Here is a 23,998-nt window from a genome sequence, read left to right on the forward strand (position 1 = left end):
TGGCATGCAACAATAAAGATTCCTGTCAAGCAAACTTCTTGTTCCAGTGTGCGGTCACTTCTACATACTTCAGTAACGGTGGTGAGCCACGGTGAGCACCTGGTTGGCCTGAGCGGTGTTTGCTTTGTGTTGTGAACCTTGGTAAGCTTACTGGGCCCAGACTTGGGCTTTAAGATCAGAAGTCTGGTCAATATGGCGTATAGACTAGTGACAAAGTTCTCCCAACACCTAAATGTGGAGATTTGCCTGGATGTGGAAGAGGACCATCACCATGGGGGTGGCTTTTGAAGAAAATGTGTTTTCAGCTGCTTTAAACCTAGTATGTGTTTTGTTTTTTTGTTTTTCTCATAATTGGGCTTCAAAGGCTGACCTCACTGATGTGTTCTGCTCTTGGCAAGAAGTGTGTTGGCCTATATTACTGTAGTTCATGGCACAGATTCACAGCTTGAATGGAGGACAATGTGGTGGTCACTGGTGGCATTCATGGACTGAGGCATTTGGTGTAAGGCTTCATGTCCCTTTCTGCTCATTTATTGTGCTAACCGATAACTGACTAGGGAGGTAGACTTCCCCCATACATGAGCTTCTCATGGGTTCAAAGTGGAATTAAACCTCTGCTTAAAAAATTGCCCCTGGGAGCTCTAAACCATACAGTAATTGTATGCACTGTGTATTGGATTTTTGTGGCAGACTTGCCTGCCAAGAGATCCCATCCAGTGCTCCGTTTCAGCTGTCACTGGCACTTTCAACTTCAGCCAATCCTTCTTTCTTTTTTTTTTTTTTTTTTTTTTTTTTTTTTCCTAAAGTTTGGACTCTTTGGATCAGGCTGTATTGATGTCGCTCCCGTGCATGGGAGTCTCTTCATGGCACAGAGTGATATAAATGTACGCTGAGCTGCACATGCACGGCTTGGTGTACATATACACTGACAGGCATGGAGAAGTGTGTATGATACCTCTCTCATAAAAGTCCTACCTGTCAGCTTTTTAAATTTATTTTATTTTTATTTTTTTAGGTTTCATTTTGCTTTACTATGCCTGGCACCCCAGGTGTGGAAATCTTTCAGGTACTGGGTCACCCATGGTTGATTATACTTTAATGAGTTCCGTGAAATATTTGGCTCTAATAATTTTAAAACCCTGCTTTGAGGTGATGCAGTACCTGATTTTTGGAGTGAAGTTGTACAAAATGCCAGTTAACCTTTCCTGAAAGATTTTTTTTTTTTTTTTTTTTCCCCATCACTGATTTACTCCTCTTACAGGCGGTCTCTGGCTCCAGTTGTATAAATGGCTCCAGCAGCCATTTTCTCTGAAATAGAAAAAAAAAAGTTTTAATTGGGGCTCCTTCACACTTCTTTTCCTCCATGTGCGTTTGTATCGCTCTTCAGAAAACATTTGACAAGTTGTGAGGTTGTGTTGTATCTCCTCCTCTCCACCTGCTTTTAATTGCTTGAGCCCTGCACTATCGTGCTGAAACTGCATGCGGTTGTGGAGCGCTTGCAGCCTGTACCTATTCACGTGAATGGGTCACATTTTGGTGGGAGCTATGCCCACCGAAAGTGATGGGTGCTACATTTGCTGCCGTGGCCACATAGCAAATCACCATGGCATGTTGATACCCCTGGCCACTGCTTCTCTGCAGTTGCTGGGCAGTTAAAAACGTGATGGTTTACCGCCTCTCAACTGCTAGTGTGAACGAACCCTTAAAGTGGTAGTAAACTGCAGCATAAAAGAAAATCCCCCTGCAAGGCAATGGCATAATGTGCTATTATGCATTGTACTAGCACATTATGAAATACTTGCCTTGGAACAAAGCCCTCAAGCGGTGCCAAGGCTTCCTACTTCACCCAGGCTTCCTACTTCACCCAGGCTTCCTACTTCACCCAGGCTTCCTACTTCACCCAGGCTTCCTACTTCACCCAGGCTTCCTACTTCACCCAGGCTTCCTACTTCACCCAGGCTTCCTACTTCACCCAGGCTTCCTTTCTGGGTTCTCAGGCTGTGGCTAAGTGTGGTGATGCGCATGCGCACAGGAGCTCTCAGCTGCGGCACAGAGCCTTGAAGGGACGGCACGTATGCCTGACCTTCAGGGTGAGTGTGCCTCTGATGCCACCTTCTGTATCCAGTGTGAATATTGAATGCTGTAAGTTTAGAAGATATTCACTGTACCTACAGGTAAGTATTATAGGCTTATTTGTAGGTACAAATTAAAAAAAATTGAATTTACTACCCCTTTATTGTAGTAGTGTTTATAATTCACCGGTACAGATTTACACTGCAGTGAGGGGTGTCTGTGGGCAGCTCTGTCTTTTTTGCCGGTCCTGGATATTGGCAAATCCAAAGGTTACCTTTTACTAGAAGGTTTATGCAAGACTGAGACCAGCATTCCCGTACTTTTCCTGAACACTGGGCCATCAGTCATAGTAAAGTACTAAAGTTCACACAAAGGTAAAATATGATGACTCTGATAGGACTTTCTCTACTAAATGTTTCTCCGAGTTGGATTCATACCTACTGAAATAAAATTTGGTGTGTTGGTAAAGTTGATGTTCTCTTTCTTTACAATTGAGTGTTAAGATTTGTCGGCACCGGCTGTCATTTCATACTGAAGGTTGATGAAGGTAAATTCCATCTCTTTTTGTAGTAATTGGGAGAACCTCACATCCCAACCACTTTGGTCGTATTGATTTCTGTATCACAAAATGTCTTTGCTTATTCTTGCATATGAAATTTTTTCCATATACATTTTGCCTGAAATCATGTTCTTTTGCTGGTTGGTTTGAATTATTTTTATTTTTATCCACAATAGTGTAATTCCTCATAATAGGCCTCCTAAAGCAGAATTCCAGCTTAACTAGTCTTTAAAAATGTCACTCCACCCCCCTGCACCTATGCTGGCTAACTTGTTTAACTTGTGTGTTAATTATATATGTCCTCGGCATCTGAAGCTGACATGACCGGAGCGGGCTGAGAGTAGATGATAAAAAAAAAAAATAGTTTTTTGACATGACCCGCTCTGGTCATGTCAGCTTCAGATGCTGGGGACAAAGTGATCAACAACGGCTGGGAATTCCAGGAGCATTGATGTCACCCATAGGCTCCCATGTCCCAACTTTTGTCAGCATTCGCTCCTCTTCCCTGCAGCCACCACCAGCTTCTACAGTGCTGGGACATGGGAGCCTATGGGTGGCATCGCTGCTCTTTGATTTTCCCAGCCATGGTCAAGCGCACTCTCCTCTCCCCTGCATCCGCTGCTGACTGACACGGGATCATGTGACCGTAGCGGGCTGAGGATAGGTAAATATATATATATTTATATATATTTTTTTTTAACAGGTAAGTCAGCATAGGTGTTTCGGAGAGGGGAGGACACATTTTTGAGACTATCTAGGTTAGAATTCTACTTTAGGCAAATGATCAACCCACAGTGTTTGAAGTGGACCTTTAAAGCCTAGTGCATACTGATGGCTCAGATCAGAGCTGCTGTACTAACAAATCGGATGTTGGTGCAGCGATTTTTCCCTGAGCTATTGTGTTCTGACAGGGGTACAGTGTGCTCTGGAATACAATTCAAGGTGGTTTGCACTGGTGTCTTTTGGTAGCTGCAGTTAACCTTGGCTCCATTTTTAGCCTTTGTATTGGCTGCAGGTAAACTGCAAAGCAGGCTTGTCACAGTCAAATGAAAGAGGTTGTGGAATATGCAGGGGGGGAGGGGGGGGCGCCCACATTTTCATAACCCCAGAAATAGTTGACTGTGCTTTAGTAATGTGTTAACTGCAACTAACAATATGTAATCCCTGAGAGGAAAGGAACGTAAAACAAAAGGTGTTCAGCTGCAGAATTGCCTAAAGCAACCCTGTCACAAATATTACAGTAAAAAAGGTTCCCCTCTAAAGAAGAGTTAATACTTGGCTATCCTAGAAGTGACTTTTAATGAGGTTTCTCTGAGCCCCATGTTACTTGAAAAGACCGGAGAGGCAAGTACAGCGTAACCTTGGATTAAGAGTATAATCCGTTCCAGGAGAATGCTTGTAATCCAAAGCGCTTGCATATCAAAGCAAGTTTCCCCATAGAAGTCAATGGAAATTCGTTCCACATTGACTTCTATTGCATGCAATACCATATGTGGCCAGAGGTGGGGGGCGCTAGAGAGACTCAGAAATACTCATACCTCTCACATGCACTCAGAGACCCTCAAAGGCTTGGAAACACTTGGAGTGTTTCCGAGTATTTCCGAACGGCTCCGAGTGTCACCGGCGCCCCTGCACCTCTGGCCAAATGTGGTACTGCACACCGCAGAGACTTAAATCCTTCTTCTTGTTTTGCGAGACAACACTCGCAAACTGAGTCAGGATATAAATGACTCCGAGATTCCACTGTACACTAGAGCTGCACGATTCTGGCTAAAATGAGAATCGCAATTTATTTTATTTTTTTTTTATTAATAATAAGGGGGCCCCCAGATCCCGGCCCTCCCACCCTTTGTGAATGAGTATGGTGTACATCGTACCCCTACCCATTCACCTAAAAATAAAGTGTCAAAAATAAAACGCACTACACAGGTTTTTAAAGTAATTTTATTAGGCAGCTCCGGGCTCTCCGGTTCTCCTCCCGCTTTCCGGTCGTCTTCTGCTGGGCCTCCCCCGCTATCTTCTGCTCTTTTACTAGCAGTGGCCCGTCTTCGCCATCGTCTTTCCTCTTTTCTTCCGATGTTGACACAACACTCTCTCCCGCTGTAATGCCATATGCGTGGTGCGCAATGACTTATATAGGCATGGGACGTGGTCACCGGGTGATGTCATCCGGTGACTCTGCCCCTTATGACGTCACCGTCCCATCATGTCCCGGGTGGTGATGTCATGTCAACATCGGAAGAAGACGACGGAAAAGACAGGGCCACCGCTAGTAAGAGAGCGGGCAGAAGATAGCGGAGGAGCACGGCGAAGTCGGAAGAAGACCTCCGGAGCTGCCTAATTACTTTAAAAACCTTTTTTTATTGACCCTTTTTTCCCCCTAGGTGAATGGTACGGGGGGGGGGGGGGGGGCCTCGCTCGTCCCCACCCCCTTTCTTGACCGGCCGGACTGCGTTCTCGGATAAGGGTCTGGTATGCATTTTGGAGGGACCCCCACGCTGTTTTTTTTTTTTTTTTTTTTTTTCGGCGTAGGGGGGGGTTCCCCTTAATCCATACCACACCCAAGGGCCTGGTATGCTCTTGGAGGGGGAACCCATGCCGTTTTTTTTTTTTTTTTGTTTTTTTTTTTTTTTAATTTGCGTGGAGTTCCCCCTCAAGATTCATACCAAACAGTGCCTGGTATTGGCGGGGATCCAAGTCCGATCCCTCTTCATTGAAAGTCGGATGTATGACTGCTTCACTTCACAGGGCAAAGTCGGATGGCTGTTGTGTTGTACCAGTGTGAACCCGGCCTTACTGAACATGCTGAAGTTAGAAGCTGGCCACCATGCAGAGCTTCCCCGGGTTTTGCACTCTCCAGTTTTAGTAAATCCACCCCATAGTGTTGTAGAATTAGGGAAGTGTAGCCTGTATTGGCTAAAGAACAGCCTGGGGTTTCATTCACTTTCATTTTTAAGAGCCATTGAGTGAGGAATGTATGTCACCAAATAACATGTCTGCCTTAAAGGATCACATTGCAGATTTGGAACACCTGCTATGTTTTGGCCCCGTGGTTACATCAGCAGTACCAGGTTGCTGCTTGTAGTCCGTATGGAAAGATCTAGAAGGTGACTTCTCTGGGATATCACAGCTGAACTCCAAATATCCTAATTTCATACCTACATTGGTCCAGCTTGGCACAATGTAAGTTTTTTTCATATCTCCCCCCCGAGGGAGCTCTGGGAAAGCACTATAGTAGTCAGTGCTGCTACAGTGATTATCAAGCTCTTCTGGTTCCTGTGTCTCCGCACTGCTGTAATTCACAAAACCCTTTTTCTTTTTCAATAAATACTAAGTGTTCTCTGGGAGGAGAGGTGGTGACATTCTGATCCCCCTATCGTGTCCAATCAGAGTACTCCTTGTGTTCATTAAAATGGATGGCATTCTGTGAATGGCGGCAATGCTGAGCAAGCAACCCCCTGTAATGAGTGTGCAGAGGGGATGCTGTCCAGGACCGGACCCAGGGAGGATCACAGCAATTACCGCAGTGGCGCCAAATTCTACAGCGATTTGTCGGCTTCCCCAGCAGCCCCTCTGCTATGAAATATGCATACTGATACTTTGTATTGTGCTAAGCATGCAATTAAGGTTATACCACCTGAAGTTCAACTTTTGTGCCAGATGTCTTTCCTCACCAGAACCTCCTGGTCTGTCTTTAAGAAAACCAGTAGGTGGAAGTGATGCTGTCCTTGAGGAGTCCATATTCTGAATTGGCAGAGACAATGGCATGCTTTGTATACCCTGAGGGATAGGCAACCACTTATAGTCCTGCCATGCAAAACATGGCCTTGTTGCACAGATCTTTTGGAGAGCCTTATCTACATACATAAGGAGCATGACTTTGTTTCTCTGGTTGAGCTCCAGTCATTGCCTGATAATTGGGAATTTTTAAAGCAATGATTTGTGCAGACCCTGCTTCTGATGTTCTGTCCCCCTACCATCTGACTCTTCTTTCTTTTTCTAGAAAGCCAAGGTGGAGGTCCATGAAGCCCCCCAGGGTGGTTCTGGCGTGGCCTCTGGAGATTTTGCTGAGGAGTTGACCTGTCTGCTGTGCAATGAGCTCTTCAAGGATCCCGTCATGGTGGAATGTGGCCACAACTTCTGCCGCAACTGCATCGACAAGTCCTGGGAGGGTCGGGATTCCTTCACCTGCCCCGACTGTAAGGAAGTCATAACTGACAAGAGATACACTACCAACCGAGCCCTGGCCAACCTAGTGAAGAAGACTGCCGGTGCTGCTGCCACCGTGACTCCTTCCAAACCTACAGAGAAAGAAAAGGCCAGTCCCCTCGAGAAATGCCCCGAGCATGACGAGAGGCTGAAGCTGTATTGTAAGGATGATGGAACCCTGAGCTGTGTCATCTGCCGTGACTCCCTGAAACATGCAAGTCATAACTTCCTTCCCATCCTGGACGCAGTGGGCGTCTACAGAGTAAGTGGTATGGTAGGATAGCTGGCCATAAACTGTTGTGGTTGGATGCTCTGGTATTTACCCTTTTTCGCCTTGTTCCCTCCAGAAAGAGATGTCTTCTATAGTGTCTCCTCTAGAGGAAGCCTTGAAGGTGACTGAACAGCTGACCGACCAGCAGAAGGAGAAGATTGAGAAGCACAGTGTAAGTAAACACATACAAGGGGCTTGCAGGAACATATAGGAGGTTAAAGTGGTTCTAGAGTCACAAGGTTTTTTCATAATGTATTTTCTGCACCAAGGTAAAAAAAAAATGCCCTCCTACCTGTCTTGCCCACCCCCATCTCTAAACACTTACCTGGCCCTTGTCACCACTCCAGCGCTGTCTCTGCTGCAGCACCGTTCCCCTCATATCTGTTCTTACAGGTGATGCAAGGGCAGGAGAGTCAGAGGCTCCTGCTGTCAGTCAAATTCCTGTGAGGAGGCAGCGGGGGTGTGTTTTTCTATGGACTCACACAGCTTGGCTTTGGAACGCGGGTGCCACCTTAGCACTTGTTTTGCTAAGGAGGACCTGGAAGAGGAAGAAGGTGACTGCGCCATACAGACCTTATCATACACCTGGGATACATTTCAGATTTTAAACAAACTTCAGTTGTGACCCAAGATATTTGCTTAGAACAATGAATTTGGTGCTGCTGGTTTGTCCAGACCCAAAGCACACTGTAGAAAGAAAGCCCAGCCCGAGTGGTTAGCGGGTAAAAGCAGTCTCGGCTCGATTCATCCAGGCCATACCCTCATGTTTTCTCCACCTCATGTTGGGGTTGGTGGCCTGAATGAATCGCACTGAGGCTGCTTTTACCTACTAACCACTCCAGGCCAGGATGCCTTGCTATTTCTACAGTGTGAAAGTTCAATTGGTCTTTAACCCCTTAGCGCCGACCGTATGCACATGTGGCCTCGGCTTTAAGGGGTTATACCGGGATGATGCATGCATCACCCCGGTATCTTTTTTTAGTGCAGCGCTCGGCTGTTATCCTGGAGGAGCGGGAGGGGACGTCTCACCTTCCTCCACTCTTCCCGTCCCACCAGGAGACCCGATCCACGATCCGGCACTTCCGCCAGCTAGAGTGAGACGGGAAGGAAGCCGTAAACTGCTTAGTCTCCTTTGTGTAAACACGGAAGCAACGTCACTTCTGGTTCATTCGGCTGCCAGTAGCGCTGGTTTAAAAAAAAAAAAAGTGTTCAGAATCAAGTGGACTTTCCGGCATACTTGGTCCGGCGGACCAGAGTCCGCCAAACGATCCGATCGTGTGTAGGCTCTGGCGGACTTTTTTTTTTTCCCAAAAGTCCGCCGTACCTAGATTTGAAACATGTTTCAAATCTTAGTCCGCCGGACTCCGTTCCTGACGGAAAGTCTGTTCGTCTGTATGCTGGTCCGACGGACAGGGTATTGCATCTCGCGCTCGCTGCAATATAAAAAACAAATTTTCCTATTGCGGCGAGCCCTTAGGTCTGGTATGGATTTTAAGGGGAACCCCCTACGCCGAAAAAACGCCGTAGGGTCCCCTCTAAAATCCATACCAGACCCCGATCCGAGCACGTAGCCCGGCCGGTCAGGAAAGGGGGTGGGGACGAGCGCGTGAACACACCCCCCACCCCTCCTGAACCGTACCAGGCCGCATGCCCTCAACATGGGGGGTGGGTGCTTTGGGGGAGGGGGGGCGCCAAAAAATAAAGGTGTTGTCTTTTCGAATTCTTGATTGGGGTGCAACTGAAATTTTGTCTCCTAAATGTAAATCCTCTTTGAACTGTAACCTCTTCTCTTCCACCTCCAGTCCAACATGAAGGAGTACCGGGAGCACATTGTTTCGGAGTTTGAGAAGCTGCACAAGTTCCTGAAGGAGCGAAAAGAGAAAGTGTTAGAGCAGCTTCAGCGGGAGGGTGAGAGTCTACTGAAGGAAATGGAGACCAACGTGGGCAAGATGCAGGAGAGTGGAGACAACATCAAGGAGCATATCACTGTGGCCAAGGAGAGGCTGGATGATACGGACTCCATTTCTTTCCTGACTGTGAGTGGAGACACCCAAAACCTCCATTGGATGTTGGTCTTTTAGTTGTCCTTGAATCTCCCCTTACGTTAATATATTTTTTTTTTTTTTTTTTTTTTTCTTTTTTGCAGGACATCAAGACGTTCATTGAGACGTAAGTTCATTTTAATATCTGTGCAGCTTTATTGCTTTTTAGTAACCACCTAGAAACTGTAGTAACAGTAATCTCTCAGCAAGCTAGAAATGCTTTCCTTCATGTATTGCTAACAAAATGAAGTCCGTTTCATCCATTTTTTTTTTTTTTTTTCCTGTAATCTGAGTTTTTTTTAATTCAAACTCTAAAATGTCCAGTAGAGGTTTCTGCTTCAAGATCTTGAACTCCGCTATTGATTAGGGCCTTATACTGTGCAGCTTTTTTCCCCGAGAACTGCAGATCACTTCTTCCCCCAAAAAATTTAAAATAGAGCACCAGTTAAGACCAGAAGAATTGCAGGTTCTCTTGGTGCACATCAAGATAGCCTTGACTAGAGGGTTTGCATGTACTTACAGAACACTCACATTTCAGGGAGCCATCAGAGGAGTTTGCAGGCTGTCATGAAACTCGCTCACATCAAGGTATCAATGCCCAGACAAGGTGCAAGTTTTTTATGGAACACACACTTGTATCAAGATGACCATGACCAAAGAAGTATCCGGTTATCATATAACACTCACATGAAGGTAGCCAAGACCAGGCGAGGTGCTGGTTCTTGTGGAACACTTGAATTAAGGTAGCCATGACCAGGCGAGTTGACAGTTCTTGTGGAATACTCAGGCTGGGTTCACATATGCTGCTGCCGCAGGTCACAGCAGGGGGTCCGGTGCGTCCCTGTTCACTGATTCTGGCCTGAATTTGCACCTGAATCGGATCCAAAGACGAACAGGACCCTTTTTAAATGTGATATAAATGAGAAGCTGCGCTGACCCCAAAACAAATGTATGTGAACAATGTGGTGAATAGCAGCTAGCACACAAACAAACCAAGTCGCATCAAATATATAAAAAATTCGTGCAGCGCTAAACAAAAAATAAAAGTATATAAATAAATCGGTGACTTTAAAGCAACTATAAGTGATGTTGATCAACACAATAAACACTTGTGAAGTGTATAAGAATGTCCAAAAGAAATGTGCTAAGCTCTGCAGACTAGAGTTAAGAGACTAGAGTCAATAAATATAAATAGGAGTCTTCTCAAACAGAGGGGGTGCTTGGACACAGGATGTTGACTGAAGACTGGAATACACAGCAACCACAGGCAACACGTCATAAACATCTAGAGTTAGGTACTCTTACCAGATCCAGTGGGACGTATCTGCCATATAGCAGTACGTCTGTCAGAGCTTGTGGAGGTGGCCTCCCGTGAACTCTCCCCAGAGGTTCTCCCTTCGGTCACGATCTCCGATAGGCAAGGTTGTCACTCGGGTCACAGTCACCGATAACCAGGACAGTCACAGGTGGGAGTTGTCAGCTCACTCGCATGCTCTCGGATTCCAGGCAGGTTCAAAAGGTCAAAGGGAACCAATCATGGATGCAGTCATGAAGAAAAAAGAGGAAAAGGGGCTCCACATGGCGTAGGTCAAAAAATAAAGGGATTTATTGAATAAAAAGCCTTACAGAGTAAAAAGTGATCACTGAATAAAAATTGGTGGCAATGTGGGAAGCTAAAACGCCCTACGCGTTTCGACTGAAGAGCCTTCAACTGGGGCCCTTTTTAAATGTGGACAGTGGCAGCCCTGGGGCTGTGTGAACCATCTCCATTGAGAGCCAGGGTCACACTCATGTCATATGAATTGGTTCCCGGGAAACCCAAATCCAATTTGCATTTGTGTGAACTCGACCTCACATGAAGGTAGCCATGACCAGGCGAGTTGGCAGTTCTTGTGCAACACTCACATGAAGGTAGCCATGACCCACAAGAACTGGCAACTCGCCTGAACACTCACATCAAGGTAGCCATGTCTAGGCGAGTTGCCAGTTCTTGTGAAACACTCACATCAAGGTAACCATGACGAGGAGTTGCAAATTCTCTTGGGCTATTGCTGCTCTTGAGGGTCCTCCCTATCATTTTTTTTTTTTTTTTAATCTGAAGATGTTTGTAAAGACAGTGCTAGATGTATCAAAGTAGGTCATCTCTGTAGCCGCGTAGGTTTGCTATGTCCTAGTCTCCATCCATATGCGCCTCTAATGGGTTTCCAGATTTGTCCTTAGTCACACAGTAATCAAAGTTAGTCACTTGTCTCCTTCCCTCAAGAATTCTTCCTCCATATCTGTACAGCTGCCAATCATTGCAGTTTACCCACCTGCCAACTGCTCACAGTAAATATAGTGCTAGCAAATGCAGGCACAACCATGTACTTGTACATCGGGTGCATCGTCCTGGTTCGGCAGTGTGCTCACGTTCCCGACCCATGCTGTGACCAATCGCACAGAGTTCTGTGTTTACAAAAATACAGAGCTCTGTGTACAGGGAAAAGCGATCTGACTGTTCTCCTTGCAAAGCTGGGAGTAAAACCAGCCAGATGAAAAGTAAAAGCACATATTACACACTGTTGTGCACACAGTTAACCCCTTGATTGCCCCTAGATGTTAATCCCAGCCAGTGTCATTAGTACAGTGTATATATTATCACTGATCACTGTCAGCTAGGGACCCTCCCAGCCAGTGTCCGTTAGCACCAGATTTTCTGCCACTCAGTCCCACTATTAGTCTCTGATCACCTCCTATTACCGTATAGCCATGTAAATCACAGTATATATCATCGTTTGTAGACCCTATAACTTTCACACAAACCAATTAATATGCACATATTTGTGTGTGACTTTGACTTCAATTAATAAAGAAATTTTTTTTTTTTTTTTGATCTATAACAAACGAGAGTATGTGTTTTTTGTTTTTTGTTTTTTTTCCAACCTTTTTGGCCACCAAAAGAAAGCTCTTTTGTGTAAAATAAATAAATAAAATAAAATATAGATATAAATTTCATTTGGATACAGCGTTGCATGACAGCGCAATTGCCAGTTAAAGTAGTGCAGTGACGAATAGCAAAAAATGCCCTGGACATGAAGGGGGTAAAATCTTCCTGAGGTCAGTTGGTTAACCCCTTGGCATATGCTGTACGCAAATATGCGGCGCCGATGGCTGCATGTTTGCATGAATTGCTGTCAATACACCTGTCGGCACAGTTACTCTCGGCTAACCAAAAGCTCCTGATCGCGTCTTGCAATCGGGAGTTTTCAGACCACGTGACAGCCAATCACCGCGTTCACGTGATCTTAAGCTGCGCTCCCAGCGTCATGAACTTTTTTTAAAGGGCCAGGAGGCACCAGCGTTAAGAGGTTAAGGTAATAGTTGTGTTGTGGAAATATTGCTGGCTACATGTTGCTGGGAATAGTTCTTCGTGCTAAAGTGTATGATTTCCCTGTAAGGGGATCCTGTAGTGGTAGTTATATGGGAGAACACTCGTACACAGGGGTTCAGATTTCAATGGGTGCATGCTTGTTCCAGGTCATTGCCTCACTAGGTAGGTAACCATACATCCCAACATTTTGAGATGGGAATGAGGGACACCTACTAGAAAACGTATGTAGGCATAGGAAACGCCACACCCCCTTAAAGGAGAATTAACCAAAAATGTTAACTAAATCCACAAGTGCTTTTTTTTACCACTCCTATTCCTTTATATTGGCTTTTAAGGTTTACAAATGAAGCAATTTAGAGATTGGATGAAAGGTTTAGTACTGGGAAACACATTTTGAAAGAATAAAAGTGCATTCATATACAACTATATAGATCAGACCAAAATGAGGCACAAATGAGGGGGAAAGAGGGACGGAGGAACATTGCTCCAAATCAGGGACAGTCCCTCAAAATCGGGGACAGTTGGGAGCTATGGGTAACCCAGCACAAAGATAGGCCTAGAAGCCCGCACCTTAAAAAAAAAAAAAAAACTAATTTTTTAAAGTGCTGTGATGTTAATGAAGTAAGGGTCCTGCTGTTTGCAGGGAGGTAATTTTGGGCCGTGGGCCTTTATACATTTCCCTCACCTTGTAAGTTCTACATTAAGTTTTACTTCTGCTTTCCTTCCAGATGTCAGCAGCAACAAAAAGATGTCATGTCCTCTGCAAACACTCTCATTGAGAAAGACCTGTGCCAGGGGACATTCAAGGGACCAATTCAGTACTCTGCGTGGAAGCAGATGAAGTCTGTTGTCGTGCCATGTAAGTTCTGTTTAAAACATATTTTCACATTTGAGAATACAATACTTGTACAGGGCAGTTCAGTATTATCAGGTAAGGCATTTCGACCATGGTGCCTGCTAAGGACTTTCTAGTACATTGGGGGGGCCCACAGTGTATGCTGGGTTAGGCCCCATTCCTTAGTGGAGCTATAACAAGAAACTGATCCTTTAGGTCTCCTTAAAGATCTATGGGGTTTATAATTAAACAAAACATCTGTACTCTCCTCCATGCTGCAGCATGCCGGCTCTAAGCCCAAGAACTGAGTGATCTCGTGACCCCTGATCACTCCATTCTGTCTTTTCGGAGCAGAGGGTGGTAACTGTCATTCACCACTTTCTGCGATGCCCGTCCTGCGCATCGTGGAAATTGGGCGGGTGTAGCTGGCTTCAGCTGGAGCTAGCCGTCGGGTGGCTGGGTGAATCCCAACAATATATGGTCAGGATCCTTCTAGAGCAGTGATGGTGAACCTTGAAACTACATTTCCCATGATGCTCAACTACACGGCAGAGTGCATGAGCATCATGGGAACTGTAGTTCCAAAACATCTGGGGTGCCAAGGTTTACAATCACTGTTCTAGGGGCTGCTCTGAAGTCAGCTGACCGCAAACTCTTGCTTTTGACTTTTTTTTATTTATTTTTATTTTTTTAATGGAATAAGTCTGTAATTTTTAATTTGTCGTGAGTATATGTTATGATCTGGTTACTTGAACTAAAGAGGCCTGACATGCATGTCTTAAAGTAAATCTATGGCCGGGCTATGGATATTCAAGTACTAAGAAATAAGCTGCTGGGAGGCTGGAGCATGGGGAGATGAACCAATGATTTGATACTGGGGAGCATTGGGGGTATTTGCTACTAGACCACTACTAGGAAGCGGGAGCAGACTCAGATGACCCGAGTCACTGCAGAGAGGGTGGGTGAGCTACAGAGTCACTACTAGGAGGAGATGAGCTAGGGACTTGCTGTTGGGAAATGGGGGCAGGGGGAAATATGCTGCAGAGTCACTGCTGAGAGGTGGTAGCAAGGGAAGATGAGCTTCTAAATCCCTGATGGAAGGCAGGATCATAGGAACTGGGCTAATACGTCACTGCTGAGAGGTAGGAGCATAAGAACTGGGCTAAGTCACTGCTGAGAGGTAGGAGCATAGAAACTGGGCTAAGTCACTGCTGAGAGCTAGGAGCATAGGAACTGGGCTAAGTCACTGCTGAGAGCTAGGAGCATAGGAACTGGGCTAAGTCACTGCTGAGAGGTAGGAGCATAGGAACTGGGCTAAGTCACTGCTGAGAGGTAGGAGCATAGGAACTGGGCTAAGTCACTGCTGAGAGGTAGGAGCATAGGAACTGGGCTAAGTCACTGCTGAGAGGTAGGAGCATAGGAACTGGGCTAAGTCACTGCTGAGAGGTAGGAGCATAGGAACTGGGCTACCAAGTCGCTGCTGAGAAGGGGGAGCTCTGCTGCTGCTGCTTATAATTTTGTAATGAGCACCTCATTTAAACTGAAAATGACACTGCTTTTTGTTTTGCAGATCTGACTCCAGTGCAGCTGGATCCCAGCACAGCCCACCCCAATCTGATCCTATCTGATGGGCTGACCAGTGTTAAATATGGGGACACCAAGCTCCCCTTGCCTGACACTCCGAAGCGTTTCAGCCAGTGTATTCTTGTGCTCGGCTCTCAGGGCTTTGATTCAGGCCGCCATTACTGGGAGGTGGATGTGGGAAACAAAACCGCTTGGGATGTTGGTATGGCCAGTGAATCCAGCGACCGCAAGGGTAAGATCAAGCTGAATCCCAAGAACGGCTACTGGGCCATCTGGCTGAGAAACGGCAATGCCTACAAGGCCCTGGAGTCTCCATCCAAGACCCTGATTCTCCAATCCAAACCCAGGAGAATCGGAGTGTACGTGGATTATGAAGGAGGCCAGATCTCTTTCTACAATGCCGATGATATGACCGTCATCTACACCTTCAATTCCACCTTCACGGAGAAGCTGTACCCGTATCTGTCTCCATTCCTGCACGATTCTGGGCGCAATGCTGAGCCGCTACGTTTTGTTCATAACTGATCTTCTAGGTCGTGTTAGTGGTTAATATTGAATTGTTTTTCATGTTTTGTTTTTTTTTTTTTTTTTTTTGTCAGCCCTGCCCAGTTATCCTTTGCTGGACTACACAAAGCCTCCCCCTCCTCATCTCCATTACATAAGGAGGAGCTGATTCGGGTCTCCAAACTACGGCCCTCCAGTTGTTCAAGAACTACAATTCCCATCATGCCTATTCATGTCTGTGAATATCAGAGTTTTACAATGCCTCATGGGACGTGTCATTCCGCAACAGCTGGAGGGCCGTAGTTTGGAGATCCCTGAGCTGACTGATTTACTTGCTAAATCCATAAAAAATACCAGCATTCTCTTCCGGATGGCCCCAAAAGAAACAAACCAGTTCTCAGTCTCCTGGGAGTAATAGTAAAGATACACTATATTACCATAAGTATTGGGACGCCTGCCTTTACATGCACATTAACTTCAATGGCTTCCCAGTCTTAGTCCGTAGGGTTCAATATTGAGTTGGCCCACCCTTTACAGCTATAAACCTTGCTACCTTCAGGCGATCCCTGAAAACTCATCTCTTCAGGAAAGCCTATCACGTCTCTAACTAATATTTTACCACTTCCATCAGCTCGTTCCCCACAGTTACAACCTTTTGTGCCACCTGCCCCACCCTATTAGATTGTAAGCTCTTCTGAGCAGGGCCCCCTCAATCCTCTTATATTTTATTGTATTATAACTGTATTGTCTCCCTTTTATATTGTAAAGTGCTGCGTAAACTCTTGACGCTATATAAATCCTGTATAATAAGATAATTGCTTCAACTCTTCTGGAAAGGCTGTCCACAAGGTTTAGGAGTGTGTCTATGAGAATGTTTGAACATTCTTCCAGAAGCGCATTTGTGAGGTCAGGCACTGATGTTGGACTAGAAGGCCTGGATCGCAGTCTCCGCTTAACTTGTCTCAAAGGTGTTCGATCAGGTTGAAGTCAGGACTCTGTGCAGGCCAGTCAAGTTCCTCCACCCCAAACTTACCCATGTCTTTATGGACCTTGCTTTGTGCACTGGTACGTAGTCATGTTGAAACAGGAAGGGGCCATCCCCAAACTGTTCCCACAAAGTTGGGAGTGTGAAATTGTCAAATGTCTTGGTATGCTGACTCCCTTCACAGGAACTAAGGGGCCAAGCCTAACCCCTGAAATACAACCCCTCACCATAACCCCCCCCTCCACCAAATGATTTGGACCAGTGCACAAAGCAAGGTCCATAAGGACATGGATGAGCGAGTTTGGGGTGGAAGAACTTGACTGGCCTGCACAGTGCCCTCAACCCGATAGAAAATATAGTTTATATAGTTAGGTTGAAAAAAGAGACAAGTCCATCTGGTTAAACCATTTAAAAAAAAAAAAAAAAACCTACAATCTTACCTATAAATGTTAGTACCCAGTTATATTCTTTGTAACCTTAAAAATGAAGGAACACTATCATTGTTTAATATTTTTTAAAAGCTCTTTTTTTAATTATGTATAGCTTTTTTGACTTTGGCCGTGAACCACATAGAATTTGTTTTTAGCCTTTTAAATGTATTGCCCCTGGGAATGTACTTTGCAGTGAGTTCGCATACAGTCTTTGAAGATTTCCCATTTCTGTTCTATGTTCATCGATGTCAATATTCCCTCCCAGTCTACAGTAAGACTTGGAGAGCAGCCCTGATCCTTGGAAAATTTGCTCTCTTACAGTTAGGTGTTTTTATATTTCCCGTATGTGTTTCTTGCTTACAGATAACATTAAATCAGGTTATGGTCACTGCTACCCAGATGGTTGTTTTTTTTTGGTAATCAGCCTGACCTCACAAATGCTCTTCTGGAAGAATGGTCAAACATTCCCATAGACACACTCCTAAACCTTGTGGACAGCCTTTCCAGAAGCTGTTATAGCTGCAAAGGGTGGGCCAACCCATTATTGAACCCTACAAACTAAGACTGAGCCATAACCCCCGGTACTTTTTTTTTTTTTCTCTGCTTTCTCATGAAACTTTCTGAATCGGCGGAAGGGAACATCAACCCCCCCACCACCACCACCACCCTTCCGCCGCTCGCCAGTGTTTCTCGGGCTTCCCATTTTCACCAGTTTGCCCGAGAAAAACGGTTCAGCCAGCTGCTCCCATAGATGATCAAAGAGTTAACACTCCTTGATCGTCTCTCTGGCTTTGGAGGACCAGAGAGACGCCATGATGTATTTTGCAGTCCAGGCTGGAAGAAAATGTATATACAATTTTTTTTATTTTTTTTGTTTGATCTTTTGCTTTTTATAGGTAAAGGATAGATTTGGGGGTCTTTTTGACCTACGATCTCTCCATAAAGAGGACCTGACGTCCTTATTTCTATTACAAGGGATGTTTACATTCCTTGTAATAGGAATAAAAGTGATATAAATGGACACACATGTGAGGTAGCACCATGAACGTTAGAGCGAGAGCAATAATTCTAGTGCTAGACCTCTGTTAATGCGCAATTTTAAAGCGTGAAATGTTAGGTATCTGTTTAATCGGTGTAACATCTTTCACATTATACAAAAAAATTGGGGTAACTATTGTGTTTTTTTTTTTATTCATTAAAGTGTATTCTTTCCAAAACAAATTGTGTTTGCAAATACTGTGTGACATAGGATTGAAACAATCACCATTTTATTCCCTAGGGTCTCTGCTAAAAAAAAAATAAATATAATGTTTTGGGATTATAAACAATTTTCTAGCAAAAAATACTGATTTAAACTTGTAAACAAATAGTGCCAGAAACAGCCTGGTCAGCAAGTGGTTAAATAAGGTGGTCTGCTGCCAGGGCTGGACTGGGACAAAAATTTGGCCCTGGACTTCATCCAGACCGGCCCACTTTACTGAAACCTGGCTTCATGAATCAGATACTACTTCTCCTGCTTCCCTCTCCCATGGTGGCTTTCTCTGGACTCACTCCCCCAGACCAAGTGGACAGAAGGGAGGTGGAGTGGGAATCTGTTGGAAAAGTTTTAATGTTTATCGTGTGACTATTTTATCTGAAATGGAGACTGATGATTCTAAAATGGCGTCTAAGGACACATTGCTTTAACTTGTTTTCTTATCTATTGTTTTTAACTAACTGACTAAGGCTAGAAAACCACAGGCTTTGCTATATAAGGGAATACGTTTATAAGAAGCTCACTGTGAATTGGCAAATAAAGCTGTTATGCGTCATGAGCCACCAGTGAGCTTCTAGCCAATAGGATTCTTTTTGTTGATCTCACAAAAGAAAGTTACATCCTGTATTCTGGATGACTTCTGCTTTTCACTCAAACGTGTAAGAAACTCATCCTTTTGTGTCACACAATTGAAATAAATTGTATGGTTTTTCAATACATCTGGAGTTTGACTGATCACAGGACAAGAATATTCCTAACATTTTGGTCCTTCGAGCCGGAACCAACGAGTGGATCCCGGGTCGGACTATCCTGACCAACACCTCAGTGAGGTATTGGACTTCAAAGTTCACTGAGAACGAATGTCCCCCCACTTAACATTTAGTGGTAAAATGGGGCTGGTCTGGACCTGGAACCACCGTCTGGTTCTGAACCTGCGTGATCCAGTCCTCCAAGATGTTTGAGAGCTAAGACAATTTAAAAAAAAATATTCTTAATTCCTTTCTAAGTCTCCTCTTCTCTTTTCTATTTGATAAAATGAGTTGTAGTTGCTGACATTGGGACTGATTGTATAACATTTCGATAGTCCCAACAGTCGAAGTCAGAGGCATTAGGGGTGTTGCCTACAGAAAAATGCCAGCTATCCAGGACAGATAACAAAAAGATTTGTTGGAAGGTATACCGAATGTCAGAGGTTGATTGCCTGATGATCTAAAAGTAGCTAAGTGATCTAGAAAGATCGCAAGGCTTATTTTCTTCTGGGTGTTTAGTCTTTTTCATGTACAACCTTACTGCTAATTTTACAACTTCACTGAACAACAGTACTGCAGTGACGGGTTTTAACTATTTTTGATTCTCCCCAGAGTGTGGGGAGTCTTGATATTTTTTTTCATACATCAGGGGGCACAGAGCCATAGTAGTTACTATGTGGGTTATAGGCCACCTTCAGGTGATGGACACTGGCACGCCCTAAGACAAGAAGTGCACTCCCCATGTAACCCCTCCCATTACTGGGAGCACCTCAGTTTTTCGCCAGTGTCTAAGGCGTTGGTCACGAGTAAAGATGTGCTGTGTTGAGCTCCACTGGAGTAATCCTTGCTGGGGCTAGCCATGCTGACCGGATCCATTCAAAGTGTCCTATTTTGGGCCAAATTGAATGGTACCCGGGCCTCGTATCCGAAGAAACAAGGTTTTGCCTGTGAATGCTTCTCTTTTTAGAGAGCTGGACCCTGGGATCCAGTACTTTTTGGTAGTGAGGCCATAAAGTTTTTACTGGCAGGGTGCTGTTGCAGGTCCAGGATTGTGGGTTTCCTCAAGGATCCCCTGCTCCTGAAGGTTTAACGGAACCCACCGTGAAGGGTCTGTTGGTTTACCACAGAAAACCCTGCGGTGGGAAAGGTAAGTGGAGTTTTCTAAGAAATCTTTTGAATATTCTTATGACGGTCTCCTTTAAAAAATAATAATGTCATGCCTATATGTCAGCACTGGGGGCTCTATTGAGCACTCGCCGCCTCAGGCTGGAAACAGCGCTGTGTCAGGAGCCAAACACTTTCTCCTTCTCCGGCTGAGCAGCAGAGCCTCCGGTAAGACTAAGGGGGGATTTGTCCTGTTGCCCCCCTATGCTGGAATCCCCCCCCCCCCCCTGTGGGGGGGAAAAGCGCCCGGATCCTTTTTTTTTTTTTTAAAGGGAAAGAGCAGCGGGCGCTTAGCGGCTTTGTACCCTCCGCACCATGCTCTCTGAGAGTACCTGTAGTCTGCCACTTGCGTGGGAAAACCCATCCTTTTGAAAAAGGGGGTGAGCCATAGGTGACGCGGGGGTGGGGCTAACGGCGTTGGCGTTCTCCGACACCAGGTGCATGTGGAGGCAAGCTTTTAAAAGCACACTGTGTGCTGCTGCAGGCTGTGGAGGGACACGAGCAAAGAGGTGGCATTCAGGTTTGGTGACACAGGCATTTTCCTTTTGAACACATTGTTACTGCTTCAGGCCTGCCATTAATAGCAGCAATTTTTGTATAGTGTATGCATTCCTTCTGGTAGTGCCTCTGCTTTGCGCCTCAGGCTATGAGCAGAAGGGGGACAAGGAACACCTCAAAGGGTTCTAAAGGATCAATTGTTTTACGACAACCTAAATCCATGTCCAAGAAAATGTCATCCCCCTCTGAGAGTGATGCGGCTGGTCAGAGTGAGCCGTCGGGGGGGGGGGGTGGACTGGTGGTGCAGCGGCGCTGGACACTTATGTAATGTGTGTGTGTGTGTGTGTGTATATGTATATATATATATATATATATATATATATATATATATATATATATTATAATTTTTTTTTTTTTCTCACCCAGGAGGTTTTTTTTCATCTACTATTTCAAGTTTGGAACAGAAGATTGATGCTTTGATCACTTTCCATGGTGGATCCAAGCGTAGCAGATCCCCATCCAGTGCTTGGGACCCTCATACTGAGGTGCAAGGAGCAGGGGGATCAGGAAGTTCTTCCAAAAGATCAGAAAGATGCTGATATCTCCTCTTCCGAGGATCCTAATATGGACGGAGCAGTCTCACAAAACAGTTTGTTGGTACACTCCCTTACTAAGTTGGTTCGCTCAACTTTTTTGCTGCCTGTAGCGCAGTCTTTTGATCAGCCCACCTCTGGTTTATGATCACTAAAGCCTCCCCCATCTGGGGATTCCTTTCCTATCCATTCATGGCTAAAAAAGCTGATGTATTCTGAATGGGAACACCCAGATAAGCAGCTTTTTCCTCAAAAAGTTTTCTATATTTTATCCTATGGAGGAGGAATTCTATAAGAAAAGGGGGGTTCCAGCAATCGCTGCAATCTCCTCAGTAAATAAAAATCTCACTTGTCCTGTAGACGATGCACAAATGTTAAAGGATCCAACAGATAAAACGTTGGAATTTCTTTTTAAGAATAACATTTCTCTGGCAAATTCAGTGGTGCAGCCGGCTCTTGCGGCAATTGGAGTATCTCAGTCCATAAAGGACCAGTTTGTAGAGATACTTAAGATTATTCCTGATCAGCTGGCTCCGCAATGGGCTGGCGTATCAGAAGCACTATGTTTTACGGTGGATGCTATGAAAGATTCTATTATTCAAGCCTTGCGGCTTAAGCTAGGACTGGTACATACACGCAGAGTTCTATGGTTGAAAAATTGGTCAGCCGAAGCGCATGTAAAAAGCTCTTGGCCAGTTTCCCATTTCATGGTGAACGGTTATTTGGAGACAATTTAGATAAATACATCCAAAGGATTTCTAATGGAAAAGGTTCTCTACCAGGGAAAAAGAAGTTTAAGCATTTCTCCTTTAAACGTGCATCTTCTCCAGTGCCAGGAGCATATGCCTCTAGGCAGAAAGGCCGCAAAGCAAAATACTAAAGCCTCCTTATGAAGGGGCGCCCCCGCTCGCTCGGGTGGGGGGAAGGCTTCTGCAGTTTTCAAAGATCTGGCAGGAACAATATCAAGACAGATGGGTGGCTTCCTCAATTTCTTTAGGTTACAAACTAGAGTTCAGAGAATTCCCGTCTCCTCGTTTTTTAGGATCAAACATTCCCAGAGATCCAGGGAAAAGGAAGTCTCTCTAGCTCTGGATCATCTCTTGTCCAAGAAGGTGATATCAGAGGTTCCCAAAGAAGAGCAGGGTTCAGGGTTTTATTCAAATTTCTTCACGGTTCCAAAACTGAACGGGGAGGTAAGACCCATTCTAGATCTCAAGGTTCTGAACTGGCACTTGAATATCCAGTCCTTTCGCATGGAGTCAATCTGATCGGTTGTCTCCATTCTGCAAGGAGGGGAATTTTTGGCATCAATCGATATCAAAGATGCCTATCTTCATGTGCCAAAATTTCTACGCTTTGAGGTAGAAAATCATCATTTTCAGTTTGTGGCTCTGCCGCTCGGTCTAGCCACCGCACCGTGTGTGTTCACAAAAATCCTGGCAGCTCTTTTAGAAAGGTTACGGGCTCAGGATATAACTATCCTAGCCTATCTAGACGATCTGCTTTTAGTAGATCAGTCACTGGTCTAAACCAAAGTTTCATCTCAGCCGTGAGCTACCTGTAATTCCTAGGCTGGATTCTCAACCTAGAAAAATCCTCCTTAAAACCATCAAGGAGATTACAGTACTTGGGGTTGATCATAGATACTGTTCAAAAATAGGTATTCTTACCCCAGGCAAGAGTCAGCTCCACAAAGGAACTGGTTCAACTTGTCAAAACAAAGAGAAATCCTTCCATTTGGCTGTGCATGAAATTGTTGGGAAAGATGGCCTCTTTCAAGGCCGTTCCTTATGCGCAGTTTCATTCAAGACTGCTACAAAACACCATTCTGTCGGCCTGGAACAAGAAAGTCTAGGCTTTAGTCCTAGAGGCCTGGAGTCTCAGACTACAGAATTGCCCTGTCAGGATTCAGTCCGACAATGCCACAGCTGTGGCCTACATCAATCACCAAGGGGGCGTGAGAAGTCATGCAACCCAAAAAGAAGTGAATCATGTTCTAGCTTGGGCAGAAACCAACATTCCTTGCCTGTCGGTGATTTTCATTCCAGGGATAGAAAATTGGCAGACGGACTTCTTGAGTTGTCAACAATTGTTTCCGAGATAATGGTCCCTTCACCCCGACATCTTTCTGTCTATGCTGGAAAATGTCATTTTACTGCGCTATCCTAATACATCAAATAAGAAAAACAGCTGCAACTATAATGTGAGACACACATCCCTCTCTTGTGTGTGTGTATATATAGCGGTGAGTCAGCACGCCCCCCGTGCCCCTGGATGACGTCATCTGTGACGAAACAGCGTAGGGAGGAGTGGCGTGCTGACGTCACCACATACCGCGCTAATCCCGGAAGCAACGGGCAGCTATTGAGAGCCGGCCGGCTCGACTTTTATCTGAAACGCTTTATACCCACGGCTGAATTGTAAGTGTACTACTGTCTATTTTTACTAATAAATGCTTTTAAAAGAATTACACTATGGAAGCCTTTATATCCTTTACATGGGGATTGAGCGAATACCAGTTGTACAGAGGATACCCTGAGCAGAGAGTCTGGGAACGTCTAGCTATCCAAGCACAGAGACCCGGGGCTGGGGGATAAAGCCACAGGCACTTGTGATCTCCTTAAACAAGAGATCTAACACGCTGGTAAGCGGCAGTATTATTACTGGTGGAGGAACTTTCCTGTCATACCCTATCACATCTTCTTGGGTGTTGTGGTTTCATGTCACTACGGAATAGAGGAACCGTCACTTGAATTACCATTATGAACCATATACCTTGTGGAACTTCTTTTTAACAGTCCATCGGAGTGGATTGGACATTTGAAGAACTCTTGTAACTTCCATTGTTCCCTACTAATATTTTTTGTATATTTTAC

General features: G+C 45.0%; 1 protein-coding gene across 1 annotated transcript in view; it reads left to right on the forward strand.

Moving 5' to 3' along the window:
- Positions 1-18,833, forward strand: part of LOC141148353 (nuclear factor 7, brain-like) — a 35,948-nt gene extending 17,115 nt beyond the window's left edge. The window contains exons 4-9 of the mRNA XM_073635745.1: positions 6,636-7,103; positions 7,189-7,284; positions 8,915-9,148; positions 9,259-9,281; positions 13,253-13,383; positions 14,930-18,833. Coding sequence (XP_073491846.1) covers positions 6,636-7,103; positions 7,189-7,284; positions 8,915-9,148; positions 9,259-9,281; positions 13,253-13,383; positions 14,930-15,468 — 1,491 coding nt within the window. The 3' untranslated portion in view covers positions 15,469-18,833. The remainder of the gene's footprint in view (positions 1-6,635; positions 7,104-7,188; positions 7,285-8,914; positions 9,149-9,258; positions 9,282-13,252; positions 13,384-14,929) is intronic.
- Positions 18,834-23,998: the final 5,165 nt, after the last annotated feature.

This window comes from Aquarana catesbeiana, linkage group LG06 (genome assembly GCF_042186555.1).
Source record: "Aquarana catesbeiana isolate 2022-GZ linkage group LG06, ASM4218655v1, whole genome shotgun sequence".
NCBI lineage: Eukaryota > Metazoa > Chordata > Amphibia > Anura > Ranidae > Aquarana > Aquarana catesbeiana.